The 15,277-nt window shown below is 36.4% G+C and overlaps 1 protein-coding gene across 5 annotated transcripts; it reads left to right on the forward strand.

The window, feature by feature from the left end:
* Positions 1 to 2,669: 2,669 nt before the first annotated feature.
* On the forward strand, positions 2,670 to 13,388 carry LOC113892472 (C-type lectin domain family 9 member A-like). 5 transcript variants are annotated; one of them, XR_003511064.1, is made up of 7 exons: positions 2,670 to 3,347; positions 5,176 to 5,286; positions 5,847 to 6,582; positions 8,309 to 8,413; positions 9,277 to 9,419; positions 11,864 to 11,970; positions 12,546 to 13,388. XR_003511064.1 is itself a non-coding variant. In XM_027541337.1 (6 exons), the coding sequence occupies exons 3-6, from the start codon at positions 8,383 to 8,385 to the stop codon at positions 12,646 to 12,648; spliced, it is 384 nt and encodes a 127-aa protein (XP_027397138.1). In that variant the 5' UTR covers positions 5,293 to 5,402; positions 5,847 to 6,582; positions 8,309 to 8,382; the 3' UTR covers positions 12,649 to 13,388. The 5 variants fall into 5 exon arrangements, 1 of the variants encoding a protein (XP_027397138.1); XR_003511062.1 differs by having other exon boundaries at positions 2,670 to 5,286; XR_003511065.1 differs by having other exon boundaries at positions 2,670 to 5,286; positions 8,323 to 8,413.
* Positions 13,389 to 15,277: the final 1,889 nt, after the last annotated feature.

A 15,277-nucleotide genomic window follows, 5' to 3' on the forward strand; every position in this document is an offset into this window, starting at 1 on the left:
AGGTCACTAGGTACTGCCATTTTAGATTTAGTCACAAAAACATTTTATATGATAAACAGTAAATTCAAAATACTCTTAATATTTTGAGTATTTATCTTGGCTCTACGTGGACTAACCATTCTGCTGCTACTGCTGCTAAGTCACTTCAGTCATGTCCGAATCAGTGCCACCCCATAGACGGCAGCCCACCAGGCTCCCCCGTCCCTGGGATTCTCCAGGCAAGAATACAAGAGGGAGCTGCCATTTTCTTCTCCAATGCATGAAAGTGAAAAGTGAAAGTGAAGTCACTCAGTCAGGTCCGCCTTTTAGCAACCCCATGGACTGCAGCCTACCAGGTGCCAAATATACCCAGAATACCTGTGATTAGAGCCATGACATTAAAAGACGCTTAATCCTTGGAAAGAAAGTTATGTCCAACCTACATAGCGTATTCAAAAGTAGGGACATTACTTTGCCAACAAAGGTCTGTCTAGTCAAGGCTATGGTTTTTCCTGTGGTCATGTATGGATGTGAGAGTTGGACTGTGAAGAAGGCTGAGTGCCGAAGAATTGATGCTTTTGAACTGTGGTGTTGGAGGACTCTTGAGAGTCCCTTGGACTGCAAGCAGATCCAACCAGTCCGTTCTGAAGATCAGCCCTGGGATTTCTTTGGAAGGAATGATGCTAAAGCTGAAACTCCAGTACTTTGGCCACCTCATGCGAACAGTTGACTCATTGGAAAAGACTCTGATGCTGGGAGGGCTTGGGGGCAGGAGGAGAAGGGGATGACAGAGGATGAGATGGCTGGATGGCATCACTGACTCGATGGACATGAGTCTGAGTGAACTCCGGGAGTTGGTGATGGACAGGGAGGCCTGGCGTGCTGCGATTCATGGGGTCACAAAGAGTCGGACACGACTGAGTGACTGAACTGAACTGAACTGACCTGTACAGAAAAGCTCTTAATGACCCAGATAACCACAATGGTGTGGTCACTCACCTAGAGCCAGACATTCTGAAGTGTGTAGTCAAGTGGTCCTTAGGAATTCTTACTAAAAACAAGGTAGTGGATGTGGTGTAATGCCAGCTGAACTTCCAAATCCTAAAGAATAATGCTGTTAAAGTGCTGCACTCAATAGGCCAGCAAACTGGAAAACTCAGCAGTGGCCACAGGACTGGAAAAGGGCAGTTTTCATTCCAATCCCAGAGAAATGCAATGCCGAATAATGTTCAAATTTTCCTACAATTGCACTCATTTCACATGCTATCAAGATTATGCTCAAAATCCTTGAAGCTAAGCTTCAGCAGTACATGAACAGAAAACTTCCAGATATTCAGGCTGGATTCAGAGAAGGCAGATGATCACATTGCCAATATCCATTGAATCATAGAGAAAGCCAGGGAACTCCAGAAAAAAATCTACTTTTGCCTCATCGACTCTGCTAAGCCTTTGACTGTGTGGATCACAACCACCTGTGGAATATTCTTAAAGAGATGGGAATACCAGACGAATTTAGCTGCCTCCTGAGAAATCTGCATGCAGGTCAAGAAGCAACAGTAGAACAGGACATGGAACAACGGAATGGCAATTGGTTCAAAATTGGGAAAGAAATACTTCAAGGCTGGATATTGTCACCCTGCTTATTTAAATTATATGCAGAGTACATCATATGAAGTGCTGGCTGGATGACTCACAAGATGCAATTAAGATTGCAGCGAGAGATATCAACAACCTCAGATAGCAGATGATACCACTTTAATGACAGAAAGTGAAGAGGAACTAAAGAGCCTCTTGATGCAGGTGAAACAGGAGAATGAAAAAGATGGCTTAAAGTTCAACAATCAAAAATCAGAGATCATGGCATCCAGTCCCATCACTTCATAGCAAATAGACGGAGAAAAAGTGGAAACAGTGTCAAATTTCATTTTCTTGGGCTCCAAAATCAATGTCTACAATGACTGCAGCCATGAAATTGAAAAGCGCTTGCTCCTTGGAAGTAAAGCTATGACAAAATTAGATAGCATATTAAAAAGCAGATATATCATTTTGCTGACAAATTTCCATATAATCAAAGCTATGGTTTTTCCAGTAGTCATGTATGGATTTGAGAGTTGAACCATAAAGGCTGAACGCCAAAGAATTGATGTTTTCCAGCTATGGTCATGGAGAGAGTTCCTTGGACAGCAAGGAGATCAAGCCAGTCAACCCTAAAGGAAATAAACCTTGAGTATTCATGTGAAGGGCTGATGCTGAAACCGAAGCTCCAATACTTTGGCCACTTGATGTAAAGAGCTGACTCATTGGAAAGGATCCTGATGCTGGAAAAGATTCAATGCAAGAGGAGAAGAGGGCCACAGAGGAATATGTGACTGGATGACCTCACTGACTCAATGGACATGTAGTCGTGGGTGTGCTCAGTCTTTTCAGTCATGTCTGATTCCATGACCCCATGGACGGTAGCCCCGCTAGGCTCCTCTCTCCATGGAATTTTCCAGGCAAGAATCCTGGAGCGGGTTGCCATTTCTTTCTCCAGGGGATCTTCCTCAGCCAGGGATTGAACCCAGGTCTGTTGCATCACAAGCAGACTCTTTACCATCTGAGCCACCAGGGAAGCCCATCACTGGACGTGAATTTAAACAAACTCAGGGAGATAGTAAAAGGGAAATTTTGCCTGCTGCAGTCCACAGAGTCACAAAGAGTCAGACATGGCTTCACGACTGAACAACAACAATAAATTGGTATATAACTACAGATTTATATTCCTTTTGTCAAGATTTTAGAAAGACAAAAAATAGATGACAGTTAAAAAAGTTTAAAATGTAGTAACTCTTCTGAATTAGGGACAAGTATCCTTAAATACGTACTATTAATGGAATTATGATTTCCTCTATTATAATAGAAATGACACAATGAGATTATAAGGAAAAGAAATAAATTATGCCTAGATTTAGCAAACTTATCTAAAAGTAAAACTTAAACATTGAAGTTACTCTTGACAAGGAGTAGATTCAGCATTGATGAATGAAGTGAAAGCAAGTTAACAGCAGGGTGATCATGTCCTTTGTCCCCCTATATCTTTTAGAAAGGGAAATCAATTCTCAGAAGAACTCACCAAAGAACAAACTAACTGATACACTACATATCCAAAGTCTCCTATATTCTGGAGTTGTGTGATGAGATAAACTGTCTTCAAAATACCCAAGGGTAAGAATTTCCTGTATCGGTGACTCGGTGATAAGAAGTGTACTTTTTCCCCTATTGTTTCACTCTGGGCCTTCACAGGGCAGTCTGTGAAGACCACAGACATTGTTTGATTTTCACAGTAACCTGGCCACTCACGGAAGAGGCAGGACTCTGGCCTGTAGAAGGTATGTGTTTCCCTCTCCTTCCTAATTCCTCATCTCATTTAGCAGGAGATTACAAATGCCAATGTGGTTCGACTTAGGGACAATTGCTAAGCAAACAAATTAAAGAGATATTGGTATCTGTATTTGATATTTTGGTATTTTAGTTTTGGGAGAAAATAAGAATAAAATATGAAGTATTGAGGAAGATTTCTTAAAATGTTCAAATTCTTGCCTGCAGACATTATTCAAATGAAAACTTTCATGTATAACTGAGTTTCTTAATCAATCCAATTTAAGATGGAATATCAGTAGCATCAGGACAAGGGACAGTTAACATTGTATTTTGTCATCAATGGACATATAATTAGATATAGTATTAAATATTTAACTCAGCCCTTAAAAATAGGTTCTTAAAATGGATTCATAGAATTGTGAATGGCCAATAAAATTCTTCACTGGTCTAATTAAAGTAAAAATCAGAATATGGTACCTCCAGTAAAATGCTGGATTAACTCAATTATATACAATCAAATGCTTTATAAAAACTTGGTCATAAATTTGAAAAAAGATGAATCACACTAACACAGAGATTTGTGTCTAATAAATTATATTGCCTGATATGAATAATACCATGGCAATTGCATTAAAATAAGAAATAAAATAAAAGGCAAATTTAATATTAGGTGTTTTACATGCTTTATATCATACATATTTTTATTCTCATTTTAGATTAGTAAACTCATTTGCTAAATACTAAATAATTTTTAAAGGTCATACATTGTAAATTTCAAAGCCAGAATTAATTGTAGATTGCACTGACTACAGAATCCATTGACTGAATTTTTAAGGCACATTATTCACTTCTTATACTTGCTGATACAACTAAAGCTTCCCTCATTGACTTAACAGCCTCAGGATCTTCCTGGATGTTTGTACCAACATTGTTCTTCCATAAATGATGTATGCTTTTCCTTATCATTTTGTGATTTCATATCTTAGCCATTGTCAATTATCAATTACTCATGTAAAATAAGTATTTAATGACATTTTAACATTGTTTTGTCTTTATATGATAAACTCTTTTGGAGATTTTAATATGTCATGTACCATTTTTAACATATAAAATATTTATTTAATTTTTAATGATTTCTTAGAGCTCCACAGTCACTCAAAATAGAATTATTTGATAGCATCTCATTCCATTTTCATTAATGAATGTCCCTATTAAAGTAGTTTAATGCAGAGTGTACCATATATGCCTATACTGTTATTCCCTCATCAGAGAAAGCTGTCTTTAACTTTTAATGGATTTTAAACTTACCTATATAATTGGTGCAAGTTTTTCCAATATGGACTTTAATTTGAACAAAGATATTATAACAATTTTCAAGTGTTTCTGTGAATTTTGACTTTCAATTCATCAGGATATTACTATTTATGAACTTTTTCAGTTATCTACTAATTTTCATTGTTCCAATAAACAAGTAACATTATGTCAAACAGAGAATTAGTTGTTTTTAACTAATTGATGACTGGTTGACAATATTGGTTTGATTTCTGTCACATATCAGCATACATTAACCATAGGTGTACATATATCTCCTCCTTTGAGTTTCCCTCTCACCTCCCACCCATTCTCACCACTCTTGGTTATCAAACACCAAATACTGTTTTTAAAACTACTTACTCTACCATGAAACAGTTGTCTAAAGGTCTACTGAAATGAGAACCAACTTGTATTTGCTCAGCTGCTAAATGAGTGCTGTTAACTGATCTCACACATCACCCAGTTTAACCTTTCAAGGTTTCTTGTGATTTTATACACCATTTGTTAACTACTTATGTGAAGTTTCCATAGAGCAACATCCTTGACATTAAACAGCCACAGAGATGAAGAACCAAAAGGAAAGCTACTCAGAACCGAGTCTGGTTAAGGACACCAGGAGACAGCAAATGAGAGGTAAGATCCTGAAAAGATCAATTTTAGCAGCTGAGCAGGAGAAAACCTACGTGGGATTAAACTTTCAAATTGCCTTTCATTATGTCAATGGAATGACAGGAACTACCCCTGCAAGTGTAAAGGATTTACCCACTTACATGATTTTATTAATGAGACTTAGACCTGGAGTTTGAAATACAATATTCTAATATGACATATGTGCTGTGCTATGCTTAGTCGCTCAGTTGTGTCCAACTCTTTGCCACCCCATGGACTGTAGCCCTCCAGGCTCCTCTGTCCATGGGGATTCTCCAGGCAGGAATGCTGGAAAAGGTTGCCATGCCCTCCTCTAAGACTACCTACCCATGCATTGCTGTAATTTGTAGTCTTTGATCTATAACTCGTGAAGCCTTATATTCGCTGAAAAAGGAATGGTATATTCTGAGAAGAGGATTGCAATGGTAGATATTGTTTTGGGGTCCAAGTTGATGTCTTTGAATTCTTACGGATTTGGGATCTTTTGTTCTAAAATAACTGTCTCCATCACTCCTTTCTCAGTGTTTCCTTTTCTCTCCCTGCAGATTCACCATCAGCTCGAGAGAAGCTCATTGTTGTGATCCTGGGAATCTTCTGTTTTGTCTTGATATATACTATAGTGAGAGTGATAACTTTTATTCCACATAAGTCAAGTTTTGAAAGATTATAATTGAACCTTTCATTTTAATGATCATTGGTGCCTCTAAAATGTCATATTATTATGGAATAGAACTCTTATTTTAATGTGTGCATTTAGCCTAAGTATTGAATGGTTATTCTGAGTTGAGCAAAGTATAAATTACAGAATGATTGTAGGGAAAATTAAATATATACATAGATATTTTCTGATTTCATAACTCAAAGATATACTTTAAGAAACTGAAACACCTTATTGAGAAAAACAAATTAATTCTTGAGATTGCTTGAACCAAGTATTGTAAGAGGTGGTTGAGTCTCTTCTCTAAGGTTTTTGAAATATACACACCCCAGGACAGAGGAGCCTGATGGGCTGCTGTCTATGGGGTCGCACAGAGTCGGACACAATTGACCCAACTTAGCAGCAGCAGCAGCAGCAGTCTTCATTACCTCATTAATTATTCTTAAAGCAATATTTTCCGGATCATCCTAAATCCTACAAACACCATGTTTAAACTAAAAACTAAAACTATTATGATTTATTTAAATCAATGTTAATATTTTAAAAGATTACTTCCATTTTTTTTCTAGGTACCCAAATATCAGAACAGAATAAGTCCTCTCTGGTAACAAAGCTTCAGAAAGGTACACAATGATTTCAAACTTCTAATATAAATATAGTTTGTATTTTATCTCTCTCTTAGGCTAGTGAAGATAGAAATAGATTTTGGGGTAGAACATAAATTATAAAATCAGGCAATAAATATTCCTAAATAATCATTATAAGAGAGGCTTTACCCTATGCAGCAATATGATCACCATATCCATTATAGGCAATTGACTCTAATTTTATCCTGCTGTAAGAGATAAAAAATACTGTTATTTGAAAACAGAGGTTTTTAGTATCATATCTAAGAAACCATTGCCTAATCCAGGATCACACTTTCACCTATGCTATCTAAAGCATTGTTTTTACTTCATGTTTGTGCTTTCATCCATTTTCAGTTAATTTTCACATGTGACATAAGGGAAATATGATACATCTTTCTATCCCTTTATTTAAATCTTTGATTTTTAACAATTTTGTTTTTAAAGTATATGTTTTACACATATTAGTTAAATATATTTCTGGATATTTTATTATTTTGATCTAATTTATATGGAACATTTTTCTTTTGTTTTCCAACTTTATTGAGCTATAATTGACACATAACACTGTGTAAATTCAAGGTATACAATGCATTGATTTTATACACGTATATTGTAAAGTGATTACCACTAGCCACATAATCACCATTTCTCTCTTGTGGTGAGAATATTTAAGATCTTCTCAGCAACATTCAAGTATTGAATACATTATTTTAAATTACAGTCACAATCCTGTACATTAGATACTCATCGTGTATTTATTTTATAACTGAAATTATGTACCCTTTGAACATTTCTCCTCCTTCTCTGCTCCCCAGCACGTAGAAACTACCATTCTGCTCTCTGTATCTATGAGTTCAGTTTTTTAGATTCCACAAATAAGTGACGCATACTATATTTGTCTTTATCTGACTTATTTCACCTAGTATAATGTCCTTAAAGTTCATCTATGTTGTTGCAAATGGCAGAATTTCCTTCTTTCTTGTGGCTGAATATTGCATTGTATGTATCTGCATATATGTGTGTGTGTGTGTGTATGTGTGTGTGTGTATCCCACAAGTTTTTAATCCATTCAATTGTCAATGGACACCTATGATGTTTCCATATCTTGGCTGTTGTGAATAATTCTACAAAAATGCTATTTTCAGATTACTCATTGCTGGCATTGAGATCACAATGCCAGCAATGAGTAATTTTTAGGATTTTACCTTAAAAATCCAACTACATTAGCATCCCTAAAGGCTTTTTCATGATGTAATTTGCGTCTTCCTTTATAGTCTTATCTTCCTAAAAAGCACAGGAATAAAACTCCTGAACATTAACTGACATTTTAAATTTTAATTTATAGCTTTTAGTCTGCCCCATGTTATGTTTTCCTAGAGCTAATGATGTACTGATGTCTCTGAGAGCTCAGTTGGTAAAAAATCCACCCACAATGCGGGAGACCCTATTTTGATTCCTGGGTTGGGAAGGTCCCCTGGAAAAGGGATAGGCTACGCACTCCAGTATTATTGGGCTTCCCTTGTGGCTCAGCTGGTAAAGAATCCACCTGCAATGCAGGAGATCTGGGTTCGACCCCTGGGTTGGGAAGATCCCCTGGAGAAGGGAAAGGCTACCCACTCCAGTATTCTGGCCTGGAGAATTCCATGGACTGTATAGACCATGGGATCGCACATGGTCAGACACAACTGAGCTACTTTCACTTCACTTCAATAATGTACAGTAAAAGTTTTCCAGGGTGGATTTCCAGAGCCTCCATTGGACAATGGAACACAAGAAAATTCCACATCTAAAAACATGACTTTCAAAGAGAAACCACTTAATACAGGTATGTAGATAAAAGACTGAGACCAACAAGTATCTTCTCTGCTTCTCTCAGTCAATTGATAACCTGCTCAATTTGGATGTTATTTTAGACTCAGCCAACTGTGAAGTCCAACTTTCATTTTATTTAATTTCAGAAAAAAATACTCATCTTTCCCAGTAGTTAGATTCTTCTGTATACATGATATATTCTTTTAAATCACCATTTCTCAAAATAATATTTTTTTCTACCAAAAAATTCTACATCTCCTTTAGCACATTCTCTAATCATTATTATATGCTCTCATATGGGTATGTAGATTAGGTACTAGGTAAGTGTATCAATGCTAATTTAAGATCAGCTCTGTACCTATAGATTTGACTTAGTCTAGAGAATGCTTCCCTTGCGGCTCAGCTGGTAAAGAATTCGCCTGCAATGCGGGAGACCTGGGTTCCATCCCTAGGTTGAGGAAATCCCCTGGAGAAGGGAAAGGCTACGCACTCCAGTATTCTGGCTTGGAGAATTCCATGGACTGTATAGTTCACAGGTCACAAAGAGTCAGACATGACTGAGTGACTTTCACTTTCTTTCTTTTACAGAATACAAAGAAGTTGTTTTCCCCTGTGACCTCCTATCTGTAGAGATTGTGAGAAAAAACATCAATTTTCTAAGATATATTTCCTAGAGAATTTTAGTAGTCTTATGCATAGATTTGGAGGGATGTAAGTCATCTCCCTAAGGCCAGGAACTTAGAAATGAAGTCCATCCATCTCAGGAAATCAATGGTTTTACAAGGACTGGAAAGGGTTCCTCAGTAGCTAAGTTCCAGAGCATTCCTTTCAAGATACACACTGAATGGCCTCCGGGGAATATCTTTTGTTTTTAAGGAAAGGAATGTAAAAGTAAATGGTCGTGTTGTGGACAGAAATGTTACTATTTTTCGGATGAATTGAAGAACTTTGAAGAAAGTAAAAAAAGCTGCAAGGAAATGGACTCCACACTTCTTAAGATAGAAGATAGGGAAGAACTGGTGACGTATTTCTTTTTCCATCTCACCCTGTGTTCATCTTATTCATCTGGCCATCTGGCCCGTTAGGTGTTGCCTAAATCATTTTTTTCTTTTTTAAGCTGTGCTGGGTCTTCCTCGCTACCCGTGGGCTTTCTCTAACTGCGGTGACAGGGCTTCTTGTGGAGGTGACTTCCCTTGTTGTGGAGTATGGGCTCGAAAGCTCAGGCTCAGTAGTTGAAGTGCTCAGGTTTAGCTGTCTGTTGCATGTGGAATCTTACTGGACTGGGGATCCAAGCTGTGTCCCCTGCATTGCCAGACAGATTCTTAACAACTTGACCATGGGGAAGTCCTGTTAGCTAAATCTGAATGCTTGATAATATTTGAGTGTCCATAGTTTACAGTTGTTAAGTTGATTCAGATCTAGACAGTTCTCATCTTAAGGTCAGAAATACAAGTAGAAATGAAATTAGAATTTTATTTAATTCATCTAACTCACCCACAGTTAGAACTTTTCTAGTAGAGCAAATGTAAAAGGGAACATGAAACAATTAGGAAAAAATTATTTTTAAAATATTTCATTTTATCAGAGATAATTATATTTTCATACTGATAATTTCATGGAAATGTAGCTTCTCCCTGAAAAAAATGTCATTTTACCTCCAACAAAATCAAGAAGTACAATATCACTGAGTTTAGGGTAAAAGGAAGACTTAGTATGAATTTAAAATTGAGGATCAATTAATTCAAACTCATATTAAATTTTAACTCATACTAACTACCATGAAAATTGAAGTAAATATTTCATAATCCTAGAAGATCTGGGTTCGATCCCTGGGTCAGCAAGATCCCCTGGAGAAGGGAATGGCAACCCACTCCAGTATTCTTGCCTGGAGAATTCCATAGACAGGAGAGCCTGGTGGGCTCAAAAATTAGCTTTAGAGTCTAGAAGCCCTAATCTTTTATGTAGGATATCTTCATCAAGAATTAAGATCATCTATGAAAACCATAAAATTGAATGTCAAATCTTATGAATAGATGGTATGTACGTAATTTTTTTCTGGGTAGAGAGACTAAGTTTTTGCCATATTCTCTATGGTGAAAGAAACAAAGGAAAATAAAAACAAACTAAGGGTAAAAACTAAAGCAGAATAGAGAAATACAGAATTTATAGTCAGAAACTCTCTCTTTAATTCCCTCTCACACATTACTTTGCTTGTAATAAAACTGGTTATATTTTCTTTCCAACATATGTTAGGAAGATCACATGAGATAATATATGTACATTGCTGTTGTTTGTTGTTGTTTAGTTGCTAAGTCATGTCAACTCTTTTGCGACCCCATGGACTGTAGCCCGCCAGGCTCCTCTGTCCATGGGATTTCCCAGGCAATAGTACTAGGGTGGGTGACCATTTCCTTCTCCAGGGAATCTTCCAGAACCAGAGATCAAATCCTCATCACCTTCATTAGCAGGCAGGTTCTTTACCACTAGCCATCAGGGAAATCCCAATATATGTGCATAAATGTGGTAAAAATTAAGTTACAAGATGAACATCAGTTACATTTGTACTTATCAAGTAATTTCCAGATACCTATGTAAACATCTCATCTGGTAGAATAAGGACACTTCTTCAAGATGCTCACTTCACAAAATAAGCACAGTATTTTGAAAAACAATTTAAATGACATTGGTAAAAACCTCACATCTCTCATACCTGGACCTCAAAATACCAACCAATTTTGCTCAGAATTTTTTCTTGAGCTACAAGTGTCAATTTAGAAAGTAAATTAAGATATTTTAGTCTGAAGATTAAATAAGATAGGAACAGGACTTCCCTAGTGGTCCAATGGTTAAGACTTTACCTTTCAACACACAAGGTACAGATGTGATCCCTCGTTATACAGCTAAAAGCCCACATACCTCTCGGCTAAAAATCAAAAGTATATAAAAAAAGCAATACTATGTAAGAAACGAGTTGCCAGTCCAGGTTCGATGCACGATACTGGATGCTTGGGGCTAGTGCACTGGGACAACCCAGAGGGATGGTATGGGGAGGGAGGAGGGAGGAGGGTTCAGGATGGGGAACACATGTATACCTGTGGCAGATTCATTTTGATATTTGGCAAAACTAATACAATTATGTAAAGTTTAAAAATAAAATAAAATTAGAAAAAAAAAGCAATATTACAACACATTCAATAAAAGCTTAAAAATGATCTACATCCAAAAAATCTTAAAAAAAAAAGATAGGTAAGCTAAGACAGTGTTAATTTATGTCTCATTTATGTCACTATATTTAATAAATATAACTAAGATTCTATTATTTTATCATTTCAACAGAATCAGGATGAAATTGATCTTGATACTATTTGTTACTCAAAATAATAAAATATTAAAAAGATTATTATTTCATTTCAGAATTATGAAAAGACATTTTTCTCATAGAATATATCTCTTTTTATTGCAGAACTTCATTCAAAGCAGACTATCCTATTTCTATTGGATTGGATTATCTCGTAAAGGAACCAGAAATCAATGGACATGGGAAGATAAGTCAATGCCTTTTCCAAAATTGTAAGTCTCTAGAAAAGATAGTAAATAATAAGTTCCATATTCTAGTTTACACTTTGAAAAGTATATCGGGAAATGCACACTTTCAATATATAGACAAATATGCCTACGTATATGGGCATATACAGGTGGCTCAGTGCTAAAGAATCCATTGGTAATGCAGGAGACACAGGTTTGATCCCTGGATCAGGAAGATCCCCTGGAGAATGGCAACGCACTGCAATATTCTTGCCTGGGAAATCCCATGAACAGAGGAGGCTGGCAGGCTACTGTCCATGGGGTTGTAAAGAAGAGGACATAACTTAGCGACTAGCACACACATGAGCATTGCATGTACATACAGACACACACATACAAAGAATTTAAGTTCAGAAAATGAGTATATATAGAGAGGGAGGCTTTGCAACTTGTTGCTATAATCCTTATAAAGTATGCTTTAGGAAAGGCTAGGGCACCAAGGGATAGTTTCCTGTAAGGAAAGAAAAAATATATATACCTTAACTTTGAACCAATATTTCTTATGTTTGCATTAGTGAATGTCTATTTTACATTATTTATATGCTTTATTTTATTTTAAGTGATTGGATTGAGTCAAACGAAGGAAACTGTGCATATATTAAAGCAACAAAGATGTCTGCTTCTGACTGTTCCAGATTCAGGCGCTTCATTTGTGAGAAGTAGGTAGCTTGTCTTGCTACCTAATGAAACAACAACCAAAGACACTAAAAACTCAGACCCTTGGAAGTCCAGTCTGTATATCTCTCATTTCAGAATGCTTTGTTATGGGCTGCACCTATATTTTAGCTTGGTAGAGATACATTGTGGACTCTCCACTTCTGCCTCTTTCAAACATAAATCCCAGATCACACCAGTTATGAGCACAGGTTGGCAGAGTGAGAAAGTATCAGTGCTTCTCATGAACTTTACGACTGTGTAGTCAATTTCTGCAACTCACACAGATTTAGTAAGTAATCTTGCAAACTGTTGTCACTGCCATGTACATTTTACCTGGGATTTAATGCCAAGAGTAATTGAAGTCATTATTCTGTATCAATTGTATATGCATTTGTTTGATTTCTTACTTTTTATGAGAAAGACAGTATAGTAAGAGAAATAAAATAAATAGATGTGTGTTTGTGACCTATACCACAACTAATAGCTTGAATGCTCTCTGGCAAGTCCAGACTTCTGGGTATGATTCCATATTGCAAAGTGGCTGTACCATTTTGCATTCTATTAGCAGTGCATGAGAATTCCATTTGCTAGTGTCCTACTAACTTTAATACTGAAAAAATTAAAAACTACTTTTAAAAATGTGGTATAATAAAGGTATATTTGTATATCTCTAATGAATGTTGCCAGGAGAAATATCGATAACCTCAGATATTCAGATGACAGCACCCTTATGGCAGAAAGTGAAGAGGAACTAAAAAGCCTCTTGATGAAAGTGAAAGAGGAGAGTGAAAAAGTTGGCTTAAAGCTCAACATTCAGAAAACTAAGATCATGGCATCTGAGCCCATCACTTCCTGGGAAATAGATGGGGAAACAGTGTCAGACTTTATTTTTCTGGGCTCCAAAATCACTGCAGATGGTGACTGCCGCCATGAAATTAAAAGATCCTTACTCCTTGGAAGGAAAGTTATGACCAACCCAGATAGCACATTCAAAAGCAGAGACATTACTTTGCCAACAAAGGTCCATCTAGTCAAGTCTATGGTTTTTCCAGTGGTCATGTATGGATTTGAGAGTTGGACTGTGAAGAAAGCTGAGCACTGAGAAATTTATGCTTTTGAACTGTGGTGTTGGAGAAGACTCTTGAGAGTCCCTTGGGCTGCAAGGAGATCCAACCAGTCCATTCTAAAGGAGATCAGTCCTGGGTGTTCATTGGAAGGACTGATGCTAAAGCTGAAACTCCAATACTTTGGCCACCTCATGCGAACAGTTGACTCATTGGAAAAGACTCTGATGCTGGGAGGGATTGGGGGCAGGAGGAGAAAGGGACGACAGAGCATGAGATGGCTGGATGACATCACCGACTTGATGGACATGAGTTTGAGTAGACTCTGGGAGTTGGTGATGGACAGGGAGACCTGGCGTGCTGCAATTCATGGGGTCGCAAAGAGTCGGACACCACTGAGTGACTGAACTGAACTGAACCAATAAATGATGTGCACCATCCTTTCATATGATCTCCTATGGTAAAGATTGATTAATATTTTTCCTATTTTTATTGGGTTGTTCATTTTCTTATTATTGAGCTCTGAGAGTTCTCTCTTTATATATTTTGGATGTTAAAATTTTTCAGACATGTGTTTTATAAATACTGCCTTCCAGTATACCTTGTATTCTCTTAACATTCTTTTTAGAAGTTTAGTTGAGCAGAAGTTTAACTTGAAGAAGTGAAATAAATAACTTTTAAACATATGTTTTTATATTTAAGAAGTTTTTAATTAAGAAATCTTAATTAACCTGAACTTGAAAAATTTTCTCCTATGCCTTCTTCTAGAAACTCTAAGTTTACATTGATATCTATATTTCATTGCATGAATTTTGTATATAGTGCAAAGAATGGATTGAATTCTTTTAAAAAATATTTTGCAAAAAGATGTCTAGTTATTTCAGCACCATTTTTTGAAAATTGTACTCTTCTGTTGAATTATCATGGCACTTCTGTCAAAAATCAATTCACCACTTGTACTTGTATCTATTTCTAAACTCTATCCTATTTCATTGATCTGAATATCTGCCTTCTTTCACCATAACTTGATTATTGTGAATTTATAGGAAGTTGTGAAGTGATGTGAGTTCTTCTTCATTGTCTTTTTCAAAATTGTTTTAACTTTATTTTGCAAAGAAGAAAAAACTTACTTAGTGGCCATTTTTTAATTATAATTCCATTACTAGTAAATAAAATCTTAGCTACTTGAAAAAAATGGCTGATTCTAAAATAGGGGTAGGAAATACATAAGAAGAGCCTGGAGATTTTTGTAGTTCTAGAAAATGGAGAAGTGCTTAAAACTGTAGAGGTATGTCAACTAGGTAAAGGAATTACCAATGGCCAAAGCTGGAACAATTTAAGCAGCAAAAATCACAGAAAAGAAATAGTATTAATTATAACCCCAATATAAAATACCCATGAGTCCACAGTAGCATAAAATGATTGAATACTTTAGCAAATGAGGGAGATGAAACAATCTCCTGTGCAGAAAAATTCTAAATCAATAATGTAGATGCTCTTTCCTAAAAGAGATGGGACTCTTTACTCCTTAAGTACTTACTGCACATATGATTTCCTTCCAAAGAAATTAT

The sequence above is a fragment of the Bos indicus x Bos taurus genome, chromosome 5, assembly GCF_003369695.1.
Source record: "Bos indicus x Bos taurus breed Angus x Brahman F1 hybrid chromosome 5, Bos_hybrid_MaternalHap_v2.0, whole genome shotgun sequence".
NCBI classification, from domain to species: domain Eukaryota; kingdom Metazoa; phylum Chordata; class Mammalia; order Artiodactyla; family Bovidae; genus Bos; species Bos indicus x Bos taurus.

What these genes read in the sequence shown, in the direction of transcription:
- LOC113892472 (XM_027541337.1), top strand. Translation starts at nt 8,383, where the DNA reads ATGACTTTCAAAGAGAAACCACTTAATACAG. An exon ending in TAGAAGATAGGGAAGAACTG is followed by an intron (nt 9,420 to 11,863) that starts GTGACGTATTTC and finishes TTTTTATTGCAG; the next exon opens with AACTTCATTCAAAGCAGACT. An exon ending in TCAATGCCTTTTCCAAAATT is followed by an intron (nt 11,971 to 12,545) that starts GTAAGTCTCTAG and finishes TTTTATTTTAAG; the next exon opens with TGATTGGATTGAGTCAAACG.